Below are 20,588 nucleotides of genomic sequence, written 5' to 3' on the forward strand. Positions count from 1 at the left end.
TAAGAGAAATAGAGGTCAAAATAAAGCCACATAAAGATGGAAAATACACAGAGAATCTTCATACTGTATGTTATTCTCTCTTTGAATTGTTTGAATGCTGAGGAAGGAGCAACAACTGCTAAAAGACTTTTGTTTATAAATGCTGCTGAACTAATCCAAGATAGGTATTTTGAAAATACCTTGGCTTCAAAACTGAAGTCAAAAGGTATGTTACTTTGGAGAAGAGATTTTGCTTTTGTTTCCACAGAAAATGAGAGGCTATGGATTCATTCTGAGTTAAGAAAGATCAGATTTGATCAAGGACGACCACCCGAGAAATCTCCGGTAGGAGATGTCTGAATTCTACATCCAGAACAGATTCAAGACTGCTGCCTGAGATGATCAAGACTCACAGGATACTCCAGTCAGGACTTGATTATAACTCTAAATTTTCTTTAGGTCCCCATAAGATTATCAGCACCCCCAACCAGCAGAAAGTAGCCTGAAATACTACGCCCACATTCCCAACAAATGGACTATGGGTATTTTCCTTTGTTTAAAAAAAAAAAGAGGGAAATGGTGCGGGAGAATTATCTGTATTCTGTCAGTCATGTATTTTAATAAAACACTGATTGGCCAGGCAGGAAGTATAGGCGGGGAAACCAGACAGGAAGTAGAGGTGGAGCAAAAAGAACGGGAGTATTCTGGGAATCAGGAAGCTTCCTTTGCCATTCCTGCACAGACCACCGATGAGGCAGCATGTAACTTGCCCAGCTGAGAAAGGTACTGAGTCATGTGGCTAATGTAGATAAGGATAATGGGGTAACAAAAGTTATAAGAGCTAATAAGTATCCTGACCTATTGGGCCAATCAGCTTTATAACTTATAGAGATCTCTGTGTGATTGATTTTCTTTGGAACTTGCCGGTTGTGGGGTATCGGGCAGGATAGAAACCCCAACAAGCCGGCCCTCATGTTACAGGTTAACACCCAGAATTTATGGATATCTACAGAAACTAAATACCAAGGAAATAAAGCTGCCAATCTATAAATAGATAAATGAAATACAAAGGTTTCATTAAAAAGAAACAAAAATGACCAAAAACTATTTTAAAAAATGAGCAGTATCTGTAACCATCAGTGAAATGCAAATTAAAACTACTTTGAGTTACCACTTCACTACAGTCAGAATAGATATCACTAACATATGACGATAAATACTGGGCAGGATGTGGAGAAAAAGGAACTTTAATTCACTGTTGATAGGGGTGAAAATTAATATAACCATTATGGAAAACAGTTTAGAGATTTCTCAAAAAATAAAACTACCATAAGACCCAGTTATTTCTTTCCTGGGCATATACCCAGAAAACTCCTTAACCTACCATAAATATATTTGCATTCTATGTTTATTTCTGCTTTATTCACGATAGCAAAGCATTAGAATCAACCTACTTGTCCATCAACAGATGAAGGGATAATGAAATTAGAATATGTAAATGAATTAATGGCATTCAGCTCTAAAGAAAAATGTAATCAAAAAAGTTTCAGAGAAATGGATATACTTAGAATGTATAATATTAAGTGAGGTTACACAATCACAGAAGATAATCTTCGTTTTCTCCCTATATGTAGAACATAGCCAAAAATATATGCATGTATATATGTAAACAGCAGTAAATGTGGGTACATATAACACAGAGAAAAGACAACAAGAAAGGCTAAATATTAAGGAGTGAGGAAGGACTGACAGTAGGCAATACACACCAGTTATAAAATAGGATATAAAGCTAATTGTTTCTTTAGTTCTGAACCAGTCATTCATTTTTCCATTTTAGTGATTAATAAATGCAAAAAACGCATTCAATAATGAATGAAAGTGTAAAATGCAATATGAAGGTCCACAGCTTCAGAATGACTCTCTAACTGTATGGAAGTAAATTCACTGAGATGTACAGGTTGAGGGTGGTTAATTTTAGTCTGTGTTATATTTTATTTGTAAGTTTTTTTATGATAAAATTTATAAGCCTTTTAAAGAGTGCTTCATTTTTATGTTTCATGAGGCACTGATGTAAATGCATTCTTTTTTATTTAGTAAAAATTTCCACCTCCTCCCATCCTTCCATTTTCCTCCCACTCCCCCCCCCAACTCTCTCTCCTCTTCCCTCTCCAGTCCTAAGAGAAGTCAGGGTGAGCTGCCCTGTGGGAAGTCCAAGACCCTCCCCACTCCATCCAGGTTTAGGAAGGTGTGCATCCAAACGGACTAAGCTCCCCAAAAGCCAGTACATGCAGTAGAATCAAAACCCAGTGTTATTATCATTGGCTTCTCAGTCAGCCCTCATTGCCAGCTGCACTCAGAGAGTCTGGTCTGATCACATGCTCCATCAGTTCAGTCCAGCTGGCCTTGGTGAGCTCCCAGTAGATCTGTCCCACTGTCTCAGTGGGTGGACGCACCCCTCGCTGTCCTTACTTCCTTGCTCAGGTTCTCCCTCCTTCTGCTCCTCATCTGGACCTTGGGAGCTCAGTCCAGTGCTCCAGTGTGCTTCTCTATCTCTATCCATCACCTGATGAAGGTTCTATGGTGATATACAAGATATTCATCAGTGTGGCTATAGGGTAAGGTCAGTTCAGGCACCCTTGCTCTGCTGCCCAAGGACCTGACTGGGGACACCTCCTTGGACTCCTGAATTTTGCATGCAAATGGATGGAAATAGAAAACACTTTACTGAGATAACCCAGACCCAAAAAGATGAATATGGTATGTACTCACTCATAAGTGGGTTCTAGCTATAAATAAAGGACATTGAGCCTATAATTCGTGATCCTAGAGAAGCTAAATAAGAAGGTGACCCCCCCCAAAAAAACCCCACATATTTATCTTCCTGGATAGTGGAAGTAGACAAGATCGCTGGGCAAAAGTTCGGAGCACAGGAGTGGTGGTGGGGTGGAGAGATAAGGGAGAAGGGGAGGATTGGGGAGAGCTTGGGAAAATGGGATGGTTGAGACGGAGGAAGGGTGGGTATGGGAGCAGGGAAGAAGTTATCTTAAATAAGGGAGCCTTTTTAGGGTCGGAAAATGCATTCTAATGTTAGCATGCATCAAGCTATGAAACAACTTGTGAGATAGGGACTACTATGGATAATACATTATGGATGAGGAAACTGAAGCATGGATTGTTTGGTAACTTGTTTAGGTCTTTGGATTAGTAAGAAAGCTGGTATTATGAACAAAGCTTTCTGTTTCCTAAAGCTTATTTATAACTATTATGCTATGCTGAGAACTCTTTTACGTGTTTCAAAAAATCAGGCACATTTAAATTTTCTCTTTTGTTCTCATTAACAAGTACCCAGCTACCTAAAGTTCATTTTTAGACTTTACAATTTTAAAATTAATCTTTCTTTTTGAGGATCCATAAAAAATACTCTAAAAGACTGGGGAAGGTTCTGCTTTTTTAAATTCATTTTATGTCCTTTTATTTTGAATATGTAAAACTCCTGCCGATTGATTTAACTGACATTGCTAATATCTGGGTAAGTTTTTTTTTTCTTGTGTCTCAAAGGATGCTGTTACATCAGCTCTGTGCTATGTCCCCAGAGTAGCGGTTTACTTTTTTTTTTCCATCTAAGTCTTTTGCTTTCTCAGCCTGAGGATTTAATTCTAATGTTCAGTTTGGCAAAAGTCAAATCTAAAAACATCAAAATTACTATGATTTGACCATGCTTTCATTTCTTCCAACTTTCTAACAATCCACCTCGATGCCAGTTTGAATATTGGGTTTATTCAGCACCTACCTCATACCAGAGATTTACAAATCTATCTTACGTTTTCTTTCTGCTAAGATTCTTATCAAACATGGCCATATTATTCTAAAGCTTACTGTGTGTCATACACAATAGTGGATTTCCTTCTCTTTTTGAAACTTTGCTTCTTCTCTTAGAAAAGAGATAGAAGGTGGATTGAAAAATCTACTAGGTTTCTGGCAAGAAGACTAGGTCCTGCTCTGAAATAGCTCATTAAAATAGAACTATGTGTACTTGGTGGAGAGGTCTATTTGGACAGTGTTTTGAACATCTTTTGGTTTCTTTGTTTGCTAGGGTTGTGGAACTTGACTCTAGAGGAATGAGCACACTTTCTCTCTTAGGAAGTATATTTTATAATTATACCTGGCCTTAAAATATAAATTTGTATATAGAACTTAGAATTTGTGAAATGAATACAGGAAACTTGTTTTTATAAGTAGTCTCTTACTAAAAACAATTGGCATTTTGAATTCTTATTTTAATATATAATCACCAAACAATACATATTGCATTTTATTATTTATGAAACATTTGACATAGTATTACCTAAGAATCTAATTGTGCCAGACATTATGGTGTTATAGTAATCATAAATTCTAGATACATTTCTAACCTTAGCAAAATTAGAATCGAATTAGTGTTATTCTTGGCTTCAGTTACTGAATCTGGGCAGCTTAAATGAAGTGGTGGCACTGGAAGCCACACCCTAATATATGCAGGAGAATTTGAGGAAGGAGGTGTAGCAGTTGGGAAACGTTCCAGCAATGAAGGCTTTGAAAACATTCCTTGAGAGAGGAAATGTTGATGTACAAGGAATTCCCATGGATGTTTATTGCAGAGACAGAATTGCAGTTTAAGAGATAATGGGACATGCCAAAGAATAGGGTAGTTCTTAATAATAGTATGGTTGGGTCTAATCATCAGTAAGTTTTTAGGTTTAAACATGTTCTTTTGTAAAAAGGGAAGTTTATAGCATCTGAGTTCTTAAAATTATTGCTTTTACTCACTAAGAGGTTTTTACTTAAAATGTGTTTGAAAAGTTGAAAAATGGAATAAATGAGGGGCTGTGGCTTTTTCATGTTTGAACACTCAGCATCTGACCAAGTGCTTAGAGAATAAAATTATGAAAATTAATTATGGATAATTACTCTTAAGGTGAATTCAGTGATTGTATTCTAGCCATCTAGTCCTAGAGAGTTAATGACTTTCATTTGCCTATTTGCAGCCTACAACCTAGAACTGATATTTGAGTATTGATTCAACACTAGAATTATTCAAATCCTCCTCCCTTACCAAACCAGTCTTATTTGATTTTTAACAAACATGAGAACAGCACACACTCACATACATGCAAGAATATCAACTAAAGATGAATAATTTTCATATCAAATTTGTGTTTTATTGAGAAAGATTTTTAAATAATAGTTGTGTAATTATTAAAACTCTTCAGGTTAAATTGCATACAATCAAATGTAAGCATGTTAAAGAAGAGATTGTACTTGAATATAAGTTGATTTTTTACTAGGCAGCTAAACTATAAATCTTCGGATTTACTCAAATAAATGTCTTACTGTTGTTTTAAAGAAAAAAAACTGATAATGGAAACTCATGTTGCAGGCATTATGAATGTGAAAACTGCTTTGTTCCTTCCAGTCTGAGTATTTTTAATGGTACGAACATTTGATAGAACTTTAGGGGGTTAATCTCAGGTTTTGCCAGCATAAATTGAAGTTTGTATTTGGCAAGAACCTTTGTGATTTTCTGGAAAAAATAATAATTCAGACAAGGTCTTACTATATAGACTTAGCTGTCTTAGAAGTCTCTTATGTAGAACAGGATCACCCTGAACTCACAGAATCTACCTGCCTTTGACTTTCAAGTTCTAGACTAAACCCGCATACTATCATGCCCAGCCCTTTATGATCTTTTGTAAGATTATACTGTTGTACTAAACAGAATATAGGCCTTTTTGTTCCTTTCATGTATATATTCAGCTGTATGGCTGTCAAATTTAGCCACTTAGCTCATTCAGTACTTACAACATAGATGTTATGTAGTGCTAACCTTAATTTCCTCATCTCCCCTATAATGCTGTATACACGTTTATAAAATCATAAATTCAACATGGTACCTTTAGTATGAGGTTTTATATGCTTTGCTAGGCATTCTCACCTCCACATCAGTGTAAATACTCTCTTTAATTTAGTCTTTAAGCCCCTCCTTCTTATAGTGATTTTATGGAAAGGTTTTTGTGATTTCCTTTAAATTAATTTCATTTTGACATTTTCATACATGTATAAAATACTTTTTAATTACTCTTTTTCCATTCCTGTCAAACTAGCTTCTCCATATAAACGTGTTTTCCCACATTTCCATATATATATGATACTTTGTAATCTTATATGCCTGTTCTTACTTGTTGACACTTGGTGTGCAGACTCTAACTGGTTCAATTTCAACATTTCCTTTGGGCTTTATTTTCTCTGTATGTATTTAAATTTTTTATTTATTTAATGTGTGTGGGTGTTTTGTCTACAGACATGTCTGCACACCACGTGTATGCAGTGCCTGTGGAGTCCAGAGAGGGCACTGAATTTTCTGGGAATAGACTTCAGATGATTGTGGGCTGCCCTGTGGGTGCTGGGTCCTCTGGAAATCAGCCAGTGCTTTAAACCCTGATCCATCTTTCCAGCACCCTGAGTTTTATTTTTAAATCCCTACTTTCTTTGAAGGTTCTTACTTATGTTTTTTCCTCAAGTGTCAGAGTCTTTTTTATTTTTCCCTCTCTGAGTGATGTACATAGTCCAGGTTTGAATATAGAAAGTTCAGGGGTTAGCAACAGAAAGAGTTGAGTTTTTAAAGATACTGGCAACCTTGTTGTAATGTTATAACTTTATAGTTTTTTTTTTTCGTAACTCCTAAAGCTTGGTTCAAAGTGTTCACTTTGGTTTGGATAGCTATTTTGGGGTCAATAAATTTTGTTACTGAGCAAGAGATTTCCTAGGCCCAAAGGCCGTTATGCTTCCTCTCTCCAGCTGGATGCCAGATTTCTATACCACATGTTCTCTTGATTGTGATTTTTGAGCCCAATGTGTGACACAGTTTCAAACATATTTGCTAGATATGCATGAGAAGATAGGCCCTTCAAAACTAGAAGCAATTCAGACTCCTCTGGGTTTCACTGAATAATCTGCTTTCATATTGTGACTACATGAGCTAGGAAGAAAACTGAAAGCTGGGAGGACATTTTTGGTATTCACAACTCTCTCATGATTTCTGAGAAACTTAAAAGTTGGAAAATTTGATGCAACTGGTTAATGTCAAATCTAGAATTTAAGTTTCTGAGAGGTTGCTTTGAAATTAAGCTTTGACATTGTTTCCCAGCAGTACACACTTTAGAAAGTATTAGAGAAAATCGATCGAGTTAGTGGCTATAAATTAATAGCGTCTTGTCTGGCACAAGATAAGAGTTCCATAAATGTGAACTATTTTTATTTTATTGTGTGTATATATAATGTATGTGTTTGTGTGGTCATGTGCATATGTACATACATGCATATACATGCATGTAGGGGATAGTGGTTGAGATACCAATCTTTTTAATCACTTCCTACCATATTTTTGTTACAAGGCCTCTCACTGAATCTGGAGTTTACTGGTTGGCTACGCTGGCTAGTCAAACAGCGCTAGAGATTCCCGTTTCTGACCATTTTCCCTCAGTACTCAGTACTGTACTACCTCTTCATTTTTATGTGGTTAGGAATCAGAATTATGGTTCTAATGTGTCAAGGAAAGCAAGCCCTGTACTCATTGGGACATCTTCTGAACCTCAATGTTAACTATCATTAGCAACTACAAGTGAAGACTGTTTAACTAAGATACCAGTTTTTTTTATGGCATGGTAGGGTGTATTTAGCTAGACAAAATACCCTCATGTTTGATTGACTATTTTGTGAACCCTGAAATCACTCTTGGAGTTTTAAATCAATACAATTCCCGGTATCCATGTTGATTAGAAATTAACACAGAGAACATTTTATATGAAGCCCATTTACCCTGGCCAGAATGTAGTAGAAAAAAGTGAACTTTTATAAGTTAAGAGTACAGTAGAAACATGCTGGATCTTAAAATTTTAGGCTGGTATTATATGAGCTAGAAGAAGGGTGTCAGTGAAATTGCATTTACACTATTGGAGACAGAGACCTATAGTTTCTGTAAGTACTTATAACCCTAAAAGGAACGGGTTGCCTTTCCTGTGTGGGTTCAGAGCTGCTGAGGATATGCTTCTGGTTGTTAGCAGTCTGCGAACATTCCTCCACTGCCAGGAATTAAGCTGCAACAAGATCTGACTTGTTACTGAAAGAAAGCAAATAAACAAAGACAACTGGGTTCCACCACCCATTCAGAACACAGACTGCCAATGTAGCATATGTAATGAAATTAGATTGTCAGCCCTTCATTTGTACATTAAAAGCTTCGGTTATCTTAGCCCAGGAGATGACCCTTCCTGAGTCTTTGTTCATGACTGAAGTAATCAATAGGTTATTTTATCTCTCAATAGCTTTGATAATTACTAGGCACCCATTTAAAGTTCTTTGGGTGTTTTGAATATTTGACATGTACTTAATTTACCACATCCCTTGTTTAAACCAGAAGTCTGAATTTAATTAACATGCCTTAAAATATAGGCACAAAAATTATTTCCCAACTTATTGAGGCAAATGGGAGCTGAAACCGATAAAGTTCATAGATTTTTTTTCTTGTTTACCTTTTTCTAGAACTTTTTCTCCTTCCTCTTTTCCTTCTAGTGCTAGAGATGAGCTCAGGTCCTCAGACATGCCAGGCAAGGTACTCTGTCACACAGCCACATTTCCAGACTTAGAAAACGGCTTTTTGTTGAAAGATGACTTACATTACAGAGTTCAGATATTGCTTTCCAATCTCAGTGTTAAACGTATTTTGGGAACAGGGGAGGTGGTTCAACAGTTAAGAGCATATACTTGTAGAGGGTGGTGAGTTTAGTTCCTGCATTCAGCCAGTAAGCTCTAGCCAGAGGGATCCATCTCCCTCTTCTGGCCTCTGACTCCCTCTTCCGGTTTCTCAGGGTACTGCAAGCACATGTAGACCCCCCCCCCCCACCTCCATAATAAAAATAAAACCTTGAAGCCTGTTTTATTTATAGCTTTCCTCTGCTGTGGGGGTCTTTAAATCTTCCCTCTGAAACTTGTTGAGATTGGCCTTAGGAGATATAAGACAGTTTGTTCCATCTAGGCTGAGTGATTTTATTATTTTATTATGACTGCATTTGCAAATACATCGACTACTTCTCTGACATTTAATTAAACAGTGTTTAAAAGCCAGAATACTTACAGTTCTAAATTTTTGCATAAAGAATTTTTCTATAAAGAATTGGTCTTGACAATCTAGTATAAATCATTCTGGAATATGAAGAAAATATCAAATTTCTAGTTTTGGAACCTTGAAAGGAGGACACCCTTTAGCCTGTTTGAAGACAGAGAAATAGAGTTTAATATTCTGCACTATTTGTGCTCCCAGTATCTTACTCTTCATTTTTTTCCCTAAAGCAGCCATTGTCCCCATCACCATGAGTTCTAAACAACTGATTTATAGGCACATCTTTTCATCATATGTGTGATTAAAACCTCTAGAAATAGTAACTTCAGACACCAAGGGTCAGTGCTCTAATATGTACACAGAATTCATTTTCATAAAAATCTCCCTTTATTACAAACTTCAGCATTGGTCTTTGAAATGAGGGTACATTTGGGACTCTCCCAATATTTTCAACCACAGTATTTTGTTGTTGTTGTTGTGTGACTTTTTAAAAACTGCTCCTAATAGTGAATGAATGCTAACTGTTAAGACTGAGAGTCTACATTTATTTGCTCTAATATTATGATAAATTCAGGTAGGAAAGTCCTAATTGGATGCTTCCTAAGTATCCAGATGGATTTCTTTATGCTGCAGAATCACTATATGCTACTTCAGTTTACCTTGTTGGCACATAATAATTCTTACAAGACTCACATTTTTGACCAGAGAGGATGTGGTTCATGAAGTATACCTAACAGCATATTTGAGGACCTGAGTTAAATCCTCAGTACTACAAAACAAGAGACTTAGTAAAGCACTTGGGATGTTTACAGATAATTAAAGACAAATAAACATTATTTAATAGGTTTTTATTATTATTTTGAATGAGGGTGCTGGGAGAAAATTCCAGTGGAAATTTTGACTAAATTTTAAAAAGTTTCCCATTAAAGACAGTGAGATTTTTAGAAATTGAGTAGTGGTGAGATAACTCAGTGAGTTAAACCTCTAGCCATGCAAGCCTTGTGCTCTGATACTGATGGGCTCACAAAACTTGTTCTCTGACCTCCACGTGTGGGCCATGGCGTATTTACAGGCATGTGTACATACACTAATAAATAGATAAAATAGACATAACTTCACAAAAAGATGAGCCCATTTGATACGATGATGATCATCTATTGTCCAGTAATCATCAGAAGAAATCATTGCATCTATTCTTTCTTGTATGACCACGGATATGAACGGAAGTAGGCCATCTCATGGGTTTGAGAAACAGAATGACTTGACTTAACTGCTGATTTTAAAAAGGTATGTGATTTTTGTTAGCCTGGGGCTATTGTGGGAAAATGCAACAAAGGTTGAAATAAATCTTTGAAAATGCTCTGCATATGGGTGGAATATTCTATTATAGTCTTTCTTCTTTCTCTGGACTGAAGACTTGAGTGTTCTGTATGATACTTGTTGAATTGTGGTCTCCTGCAGTGCTGTGTGCTCCCCATATGCCCTAAAGGGTGAAGTATTGGGCCACTAACCAAAACAAAGGAGGGAACCAGGACTTGAAGCAAATTTGAATTCTTGAAGGCTTTTAAATCTTGTCAGCCTGCCAATTAAAGCAGTGTATGGCAGGTGTGTTGGATATTTGTAAAGCCAAAATAAATGTCCGCAAGAAATTCAGAGGTAATGCAGATATTGAGGAAAGGTTAAAATGGAAAGAAATAAAACATTGTATTCACTGTTCATGCTGGAGTCCTATAAAAATAATTTAAGGAGTGCCTCCTCAGCCACTGCAGCTTTGTGATCTTCAGAACTAACTAGGCATTGTCCATGTTTCTATGTTGTCTACTGGCTTATAGAGACAGTGGAGAAAAGGCGTAGGCATGTGGACTGTAGGGAAATGGGACAAAAGTAGCTGATGGTAGTGAGCGTGCACTCCTGGAAGAAGTTCTTATTCTGTCAGATAAACAGAAAGTCGTTCCTTGTTTGTTTGTTTGTTTGGTGTGTGTGTGTGTGTTTGTGTGTGTGTGTGTGTGTGAGAGAGAGAGAGAGAGAGAGAGAGAGAGAGAGAGAGAGAGGAGAGAGAGAGAGAGAATTTTTATAAAAATGAAAGGGATCCTTAAAAACGCAGTTTACTTTTTCAAAAGATGCACTTATTGGTGAGTTTATTGTGTAAGCAATTTTTAAGTGCTTATACTTTCCTTGTATTTTACCTAGTGGTCTTATAGATGAACATTATTTTGAAATTTAGAATTGTGAGAAAATACTCAACTTTACTGTTCCTAGTGACTTAAAAACCCAGAGAGGTAGACAGAGCTCTGACACTTAAAAGGAGCTCAGTAATGTAACTCCTTTCTGGCAAGGTCCAGCTGAAGTGCTAGTAATATTAGATTTACCATGCCACCATAATATCCTTCCAACTAGGAACCCTTAGAAACACAATAGTATTTGAAATTCTTATGACAAGATAAAAGGCAATGAAACTAAAAAACCCTGTTCTATCAGGGGTTTGTATTCTAATACCAGAGCAAAGATAAGTTGTGAGATCAGCTAGAATAACAAAAAAAAAGTGATCTGTGCCATTAGAAAGACGTAGTATGTTGATATTGTTTAAAAGATTGGTTATAGAGTCCAACTGCCGGCACTGCTCTATCACCTACTTAGCTAGAAGAAATTGGGCAAGTTAATTACTTACTATCCCACCTCAATTTCCCCATCTGTGAAATGAGAGCAGTAGAATAGTCTGCAGGAAGAATCTAGGCAGCAATAAATCTTAGTGTGAGTAATTCTTCAGTACTTCTCTTCATGACTCCCTTCTGTGCAAGTGTTTGAGAGTGGGTTTATGGGTATTCAGTCATGGTGCTTGGTGTACCATTCATGGTGAGTTAGAAAGAAGTTTGTGTTGAATTCACAATACCCAGTGTCCACTTCCAACCCTTCACCAACTCTAATATATAATCTTTCCAGACCTCTGCATCTTAGAATAGTTCTTTATGTAAATGAACATAGGAAATTCCACAAAAACAGAGATCTTATCAGTATCCTCAATAGTGCCTGGCACATAGCAGATACTGAATATATGTTGGTTCAGCACAACTTGGGGATATTATGAAAGTGATGATGCTTACCAGGCAAGAATGGAATGTTGTGAAGGAATCATAAGTATACCACAAAATGACTAGCTTTCCTCTTTTGAGATTCCCGAGGGAGAAAAGTGTTCTCTGTCGAGATATGTGCACAAGACTCGGAGTCAGAAGATATTGCCTGGGGTCATGGCTCAACCCCTCATAGCTTAGTAATGTTAAACAAGCGGTTTAACTTTATGAGTTTCATTTCTTTCATCAGAATATTTCACTTATCACTCATGGCTTAGTGTATTTTGAGATAGCATGAGAAAGTCTTAGGGTTCCATTCTCAGCACTTTAAAAAAGCCCAACAACAACCAAACACTGCAGTCTTTTGGAGCCATCCAATGATCAATGCAATCCGAGCATGTAGAAACTGCAATACAGGAAAAACAAAAGCACTAATTTTATGCTCTGTATTAAAGAACTATAAATAAAAAAGTCCAAATTTTATTCCTGTTGTTCAAATCTAAAGCGATGGGGCTAAAGTTTTACTGTCCCCCAAACAAGGTAATCTTTTTTTTTTTTTTTGGCTTTAAAACATACAATCCATTTTACTTAGGTAGTTACTTACATCTTAGCATTTTAACTATAAACAGTGTAAAACAAGGCAATGTTAAAAGATGGACAGTGAACATTATCAGTATTTAAAATCCTAGAATATTATTGTCATAATTATATAATATATATATATATATATATTATTGAGCTTTACATTTTACTCTTCTCCCCTCTCTGCCTCTCCCCTCCCATTCAACCCTCTCCCATGGTCCCCATGCTCCCAATTTACTCAGGAGATCTTGTCTTTTTCTACTTCCCATGTAGATTAGATCTATGTAAGTCTCTCTTAGTGTCCTCATCGTTGTCTAGGTTCTCCAGGATTGTGGTTTGTAGGCTGGATTTCTTTGCTTTATGTTTAAAAACCACTTATGAGTGAGTACATGTGATAATTGTCTTTCTGTGTCTGAGTTACCTCACTCAAAATAATGTTTTCTAGCTCCATCCATTTTCCTGCAAAATTCAAGCTGTCTTTTTTTTCTGCTGTTTAGTACTCTTTTGTGTAAATATACTACATTTTCCTTATCCATTCTTCAGTCGAGGGGCATTTAGGTTGTTTCCAGGTTCTGGCTATGACAAACAATGCTGCTATGAACATAGTTGAGCACATGTCCTGGCATGGTTGAACATCCTTTGTATATATACCCAAAAGTGGTATTGCTGGGTCTTGAGGAAGGTTGTTTCCTAATTTTTTGAGAAATTGTCACACTGACATCTAAAGGAGCTGTACCAGCTTGCATTCCCACCAGCAATCTAGAAGTATTCCCTTTTCCCCACAACCTCTCCAGTATAAGTTGTCATCAGTGTTTTTGGTCTTGGCCATTCCTACCGGTGTAAGGTGGAATCTCAGAGTTGTTTTGATTTGCATTTCTCTGATGACTGAAGATGCTGAGCATTTCCTTAAGTGTCTTTCAGCCATTTTAGATTCCTCTGTTGAGAGTTCTCTGTTTAGGTCTGTACTCCATTTTTTTACTGGATTATTTGTTCTTTTGATGACCAATTTCTTGAGTTCTTTGTATATTTTGGAGATGAGACCTCTGTCTGATGTGGGATTGGTGAAGATCTTTTCCCATTCTGTAGGCTGTTGTTTTGTCTCAAACAAGGTGATCTTAAAAATTTAAGTTTTTATTCATAGTTTTTCAAGTACAGTTGCATGAGAGAACTTCACATTCTCACCAGTTCCTTCTGTTGTTGTACTTCATTTCTTCTGAGCCAGCTCCCCAAATATTTTCACCCTGAAGGAAGACATGTGCTGGCTAGAACCATATCGAGGAATTGGCCAGGGTCCCATTCAAGGTCATAGGCAAAATAAAAAATTCCTTTTTCTCCCACTCCCACTCTTGATGTTACATAGAATGCATGGCCAGAGGCCAGTTCCTTTTTGCATTTTTCATTTGTGTAAGCTCAAAATTAAAATTTATAATTTATACCTGTGTGTCTACATGGTGGCCTCTGCAGAAAAGTCTTTCTCCAGATCTTCACTGTTTATGTTCAGAGAAAATCCTCAGCCCTTATAAATATTCTTTTTGTGGTTGTTTCCTTTCATATATGTTCAGGCAGCCTATGTAAGCTAGTTGTAGGATTAAGTGTGAATGTAAACTTACACACTCTGGAGCACACTCTTTCATTTACTTTCCACAATATACTAAGCCACTTAAAATATGTGAACTGGCTTTACTCATGGAAATCAACTTAGTTAACTAACAGTGCTGAGATTTAATGTCTAAGGTGAATACAAGAAAGATTGGAATTACTTCCCATTACTCACTCTCATTACTCAATAGAGTTGCTTTTTTCTTGCTTCTGTGTCTCTTTATACTTAAAAAAAGTTGTAACTTTATCAGGCCATAATTCATATACTGTCCAGTTTATTCACTTACAGGGGACAATTTTTTCAGGATTGGTAGCACGCTCTTATCCCAGCATTTTGGAGGCAGTGGAAGCGGATCTCTATGATTTCAAGAGCAGCCTGCTTTTATAGTGAGTTCCAAGACAACCAGAGAGATACAGAGAAACCCTGTCTCAGAAAATAGTAATAATAAAATAAATAGGTTATAGTATGTTTAAAATTGTGTAAACATAGCCACTATCTAATTCACAACATTTCATCACTCCAAAAGGAGGTCCCTATGCTCATTACTCAGTAATCTTTTCTATTTCTGTGGATTTTACTATAAGTAATTCACATAATGAATCCATGAAAACTGGTTTATTTTCTTACTATAATATTTTCAAGATTCATCCATGTTACAGCATGTCTCACCACGTCATTCCTTTAAAGGCAATATATTTCATTATGTAAATATACTACATTTTGTTCATCCTTTCATCTGTTCATAGGTTGATTCTTCAGTTTAGATTCGTGAATAATGTTTCTGTAAACACTGCTGGAATTTGAGGTCTTTTTCAATTATTTCAGATGTATACTGAGGCATTGAAGTACTAGGTTATATAGCAGTGTCTCTAACATATTGAGTAACTATCAGAAATTTGTCATAACCACTGCAGCATTTTTTTCATTTGCCCGACAACTTTAACCATTTAGTACATGGTTGTGTGCAATGCAATGGCAATGTGAAGGGGCTTTCAGCATAGTGAGAGTAACCCTGGAGCTTTTGTTGAAAGTCCACACTATTCCCCTAAGCTCAATGTTGAGTAACTAACTGTAACTCCATATTCACAAGTAGCTATTAAGTCTTTCAGAAGGGGACTGGAAAATCCATTGTGGAAAGTGGTGAAATTAAGAACAGTTTGCTTCTGAAGGAGAACTGTAATACTTCCCAAGACATCAATGACCCCAAGTCTTTAATCACATACCAACTAGTTCAGTAAGCTGTAAGAAAGTGAATAAGTCACACACAACACATTTTAGCAAACTTTCTCTGAAGGATTAGTCAGAGGGAAAAATACATGTTTTGCCATTGACTGGATAAGCAGAAAGCTTACTTGCATTTCCTGGGCATTTAATTTCTCAATGGTAACTGAAAAGTCAAATAACATTGCATTTCTTCGGAACTATGGAAAAGACAAACAAACAGTGGTTGGACATGTTTAAAAATTAAGTGAAGTATTTTCAAGAGATTTAAGTCTACTTTGGATGACATTAACAAATAGTTCCTTTATTGCCTGCATAGAGCTGACTTTTGCTTTACTCTTCCTTCAGGATGTGTGCATTGTCTATCGCCAGCAAATTAACCTTGCATGTTTCCTGCCAGCTGAGTTGCTTGCCACTGTTGCTGGTTGACACTGGGATAACTGCAAATCTTCAGGCTGCATAATACCTAGCACGTTGCTCCCCAGTGCTTTCTAGCTCAGCTGCTCGTGTATGTTGAAATCTTTCTTTCTTGAAAACTAAGAAATAGCCCAGAAAATATACCCAGGACAAACAGTCCTATGTTCCTCAAAGAATTTTCTACAATTGGAAGCACATTTTCTGTTTGCACCCCCTCTCTTCCCTTCATATGACGTGAGTGTCCAGCTAGTTGTCTCACCATTGTTTCCTGTGTGTTTCCCATGCGTACGTGTCACATTTGCTCAGCAATTCCTGTGCTCTGAATTTTGAGAACAAATTATACAGGTTGATGCTAAGTTTAGTTTAAAGACAGATTCCTAGAGCCTCTAAAAACCAGACACACATACAAGTAAATTGAATATGTAAGGGGCTGTCATGACATTTTCTGCATAGTGGACTCCACAATGCATTTCTACCCTGAACATATCAAAAAGTAAGCTATCATTTTTAAGAGATTGGACTGTTGCCCAGTTTTGCACTACAACAGTATCTAAGCAGTTGCTTGCTTTTCCTCTAAAAAGTTTACACTGGGAAGCGCCCTTTTACTGATCATAAGTAAGCTGAGAACTGACAGCACTCGGCTGCGGTGTGAGTGTGTAGATGCTCCCTGTCTCACAGAGGATGCGGCTACTTCTCTTTCCAAGTCTAGAGTTTGAAAGGAAGCATTAGAGTGTTTTAGCTAATTTCATTTATTTTTTTCTTGCAGGTTTTGAAAAGTGCCTTTTCTGAAAACTCTGCTGCTTGGATTCTACTCTAGAGCTCTCTTTCCAAGCCCTCTCCCATACACCCTCCTCCACTCCTGCCCCTACAAAACTCGCTGTGCTTGTAGTTCACTGTCAGCAACTCACCCGTTTATTTTGTCTCTCATTCTCAGTTTTCTTAGTCATTTTCCCTCCCCTTGATTTTGCGAAATTATTTTTTAGGTTGTAACATCCTCCCAAACTTATTCTTCAGAATTGGGGAGACAGACTTTTCTCCCTTGATCTGAGACCATTCCACACATTGAAGGGCAGCCAGCAACATATGCTTTTTGTAAGAATAATTGAAAACATCAACTAGACAGCATAGAATTCTTTTGAAAGTCTGCCAGTTATTTGAAGCAAATTCAGTAAAGGAACAAAATATAGTACTCAATATCTTAACCTCAGTAGTTGCCTTCTTAGGGCTTGGTCTCTAATTTGATTTTTGGTTATTCTGATGCAAAGTTGACTTAAGTGGCTTTTTGTGTTTGACCAGATTAGGTTTGCCTTCACTGAGAACCTAAGTGCTAAAGAAACACATTCCATCAAAGCAACCTGCTCTCACTCCTCATTTGCTTCAGATTCACGTAGACTCCTCAAACCGCTCACTGACAGATTACTGTCCGAAAGAGGGTGCACTTGATTGCCATTTTGCTTTCAATATGTCTGCTGTTAATGTAGCTCTCATTCGAGATACCAAGTGGCTGACTTTAGAAGTTTGTAGAGAATTTCAGAGAGGAACTTGCTCTCGAGCTGATACAGAGTGCAGGTTTGCCCATCCGCCAAGAGTTTGCCATGTGGAAAATGGCCGTGTGGTGGCCTGTTTTGATTCTCTGAAGGTGAGTGCCATGTGTACGCACATAAGTACTTCAATGGGTCCGTTTCTAGACATTTGGAAGGAAGATGTGCTAGAAAAGTAAGATTAATAAGAGGATAAAATTATGTATTACTTGATTTAAGACAAGATGTAGCCTTTCTATATGTTGAAGTAAGCCAGTTGGAGGCTCATTCTGCCGTAGTTTACTTATCAAGATAGATATACTCGTAAAACAAAAACTCACAACTTTTTGTAGGACTGAGGTATTATATCCTTGCTGAAGTTCAGGCTGATTCTCCATATGTGTTTCTGTCTGGTCTGTGAATTGCCATGTAGATCAGGCTAGCCTTGAATTTGTAGCAACCTTCCTGCCTCTGCCTCCTAAGTTCTGGGATTGCAGGCATGCACCACCATACCTGACTAATTTACTATCTCATGAGATTTTAATTTCTACATAGAATTTAGACTTTAAAATTTTTATAAAAATTATTCATTTTATTTTATCTGTGAATATTTTGCCTGCACGTGTGTAATTGGTACTCATGGAGTTCAGAAGAGGGCATCAGATCCACAAGAACCGGCGTTACTGATGGTTGTGAACCACCATGTAGGTTCTTGGAATCAAACTTGGGTTCTCTGCAATAGCAACAAGTGCTTTTAATCACTGATTCATCTCTCCAGCTCATGAAATTAGGATTTTTAATACAGTGATCAAAATTCTCATGCAACAAAGAAATTCTTTGATGAATTTTAGTATACATATAGCTTATTATGCATATTGGTAAGTTATAAATGCTTGAGATCAGTCAGCTCGCAGAGGACAAAGTCAGACTAAGCATACAACTTAAAACCTCATTGTTCAGGAATTTTCGGCATATTGTTATAAAACTAACTTCACTAAATTTTCTTCTTGAACACATGATTGAACAGCTTCAGATTTGTAAGAATCAAGGCAGTCTTAACTGCCAAAGTTGTAAAGCTGAGTAAAGCAAAATTATGAGGGCAGGCGGGGTGTTTTACACAGTAGGACTTAAATGATTGTGTAACATGGGAATGTATTCATTTTCATGTTTTCATAGTTACCTTAAAATAAGGAAAAGATCCTGCCTCAAAGTAATGTGTCAGATTTTGTTAACTCCCCTTGGAAAGTCTTTAACCCCTCTGATGAGCAGATTAGGGGCTGGGTTGGGGAGGAGATGGGAGGATCAGGAGGAGGGAAGGGAGTGGGAACTGGGATAGGTATGCAAATGAGAAAAGATGGTTTTAAAAAATAAATTCAATAAAAAACACTAAGAATAAAATGGAAGCATTCTTTAGTATTAGGGTTTTTAAGCTCCCTTCCACATAGAGTTTTACAAATAAATTTAATTTTCATCAAAAATTAAGGATAAGAATATCCAAATTAAAGCAGAAATGCAAAAAGTATGAATGGATTATTGGTTTAATTAATAGATTTGCCATCATATAATTGAAATGATTTTTAAAATTACATCTAGATGAAATAGGCTTAACAAATTTTTAAATTTTCTTGATATTATGTGACCATCATCATGATCAAATTCACCTCGCTAACATTTTTATTGCTGACTGCATTGGCTATTAGAGGTGCATTCCTTTGTTTGCTAGTTTACTCGGAACACATTTTCAAATGCTTTACTATATATCATTCTTATCATTGGAGCCAGAAGTGCTTCAGACTTCAGAGTTTTTTAGATTTGGGGATATTTTCATGTACATAATGACATATCCTTGGGATATGATTCAACTTTAAACAGGAAATTCATTTATATTGTATATAAATGTATGTGTGTGTGTGTGTGTGTGTGTGTGTGTGTGTGCCTTATGTCATTTAATGCAGTTTTTAAGTTCATCTGTTGTTTGTATGCAATACTAAGCCATGTATGGAACTTTACAATTATGGTATCACATTGGTGCTCAGAACTATTAGATTTTGAAGCTTTTTGGTTTTTCAGATTAGGGATGCTCAACAAGCCTATGTAGTTTTACTTATTTCTAGGTTGATAGATTTTATTATCAACCATTCCAGATCAATAGTAGAATCTTATTACGGAAAAGGAGACTATTACTAACACTGAAAAACTCTGAACTGCTTTAATTTGAAGCAGATCTAATAACTAAAAACATTTTGGTTTTGTTTGTTTGTTTGGCTAAGCGTAGTGACACACAATTTGTATTCCAGAACTCACTAGGTAGTGGCAGGTGGATTTTTGTTGAGGTCAAGGCTAGCCTGGTCTCCATATCAAGTTCCAGGACAGCTAGGACAACATAGTGAGACACTGTCTCAAAAGAAGAGTTTGTTTCTTCCTTCTTTCCCCATTCATCTCCAGTCTGTTTCTTTCAGTCTATTGCTGCAGTACTGGTTTGTTCCTTGAGGCCAAAAAGAGCACTAAGTTAAGTAGTGACGTCTTCCATTCGCCAGAGCACATGCAGGTCCAGGCATTGCAGTAGGCGTCTTGTCAGCTTGTTTCTGGAGATCTAGAATAGAGCCAGAGCCTCACTAATCTCATCCTTGGGCTCCTTTGTCTTCTCAAACCTTGAGTAACTTTTTCTTTAATAAATACAAAATGCCTTCACTACCTAACTTTCACAATGTCTCTGGAGATTCTAAAGAGACAACACAAACAAGAAACAAGTATAGCTACAAAGTGAATCAAGTATATGGTTGTTTTCTTGCAATTGGTGAATTGTTTGTTTTAGGGGCTGTTAAAAAGGGTTCCATTTATGTAGACTTCATTATTTAATAATGCAAACTCGTGGGCCCAAATCCATCACTATGAGGGTGATTTTATTTCTAGAATTTAGACATCACTTCTGTTCCTCACTCTGTGATAGGGAATTAATTACATTCTATAGATTCTGTCTTTCTAGGCATCAGAGAATGAGGGATAATTGTGATCTCCCTAATTTTTGATATACTTTATGTCAGTGT

General features: G+C 36.8%; 1 protein-coding gene across 11 annotated transcripts in view; it reads left to right on the plus strand.

The window, feature by feature from the left end:
• Positions 1-20,588, plus strand: part of Mbnl3 (muscleblind like splicing regulator 3) — a 107,373-nt gene that overhangs the window by 32,113 nt on the left and 54,672 nt on the right. For 5 of the 11 annotated variants that reach the window (XM_085684423.2, XM_048450341.3, XM_048450345.3 and 2 more), the window contains exon 2: positions 16,788-17,660. The exons of the other annotated variants lie outside the window; for them this stretch is intronic. In XM_085684423.2, coding sequence (XP_085540549.1) covers positions 17,484-17,660 — 177 coding nt within the window. In that variant the 5' untranslated portion in view covers positions 16,788-17,483. The remainder of the gene's footprint in view (positions 1-16,787; positions 17,661-20,588) is intronic. 11 annotated transcript variants of the gene reach the window in all.

Source organism: Myodes glareolus, chromosome X, assembly GCF_982192425.1.
Source record: "Myodes glareolus chromosome X, mMyoGla1.1, whole genome shotgun sequence".
In the NCBI taxonomy this organism is placed as follows: Eukaryota; Metazoa; Chordata; class Mammalia; order Rodentia; family Cricetidae; genus Myodes; species Myodes glareolus.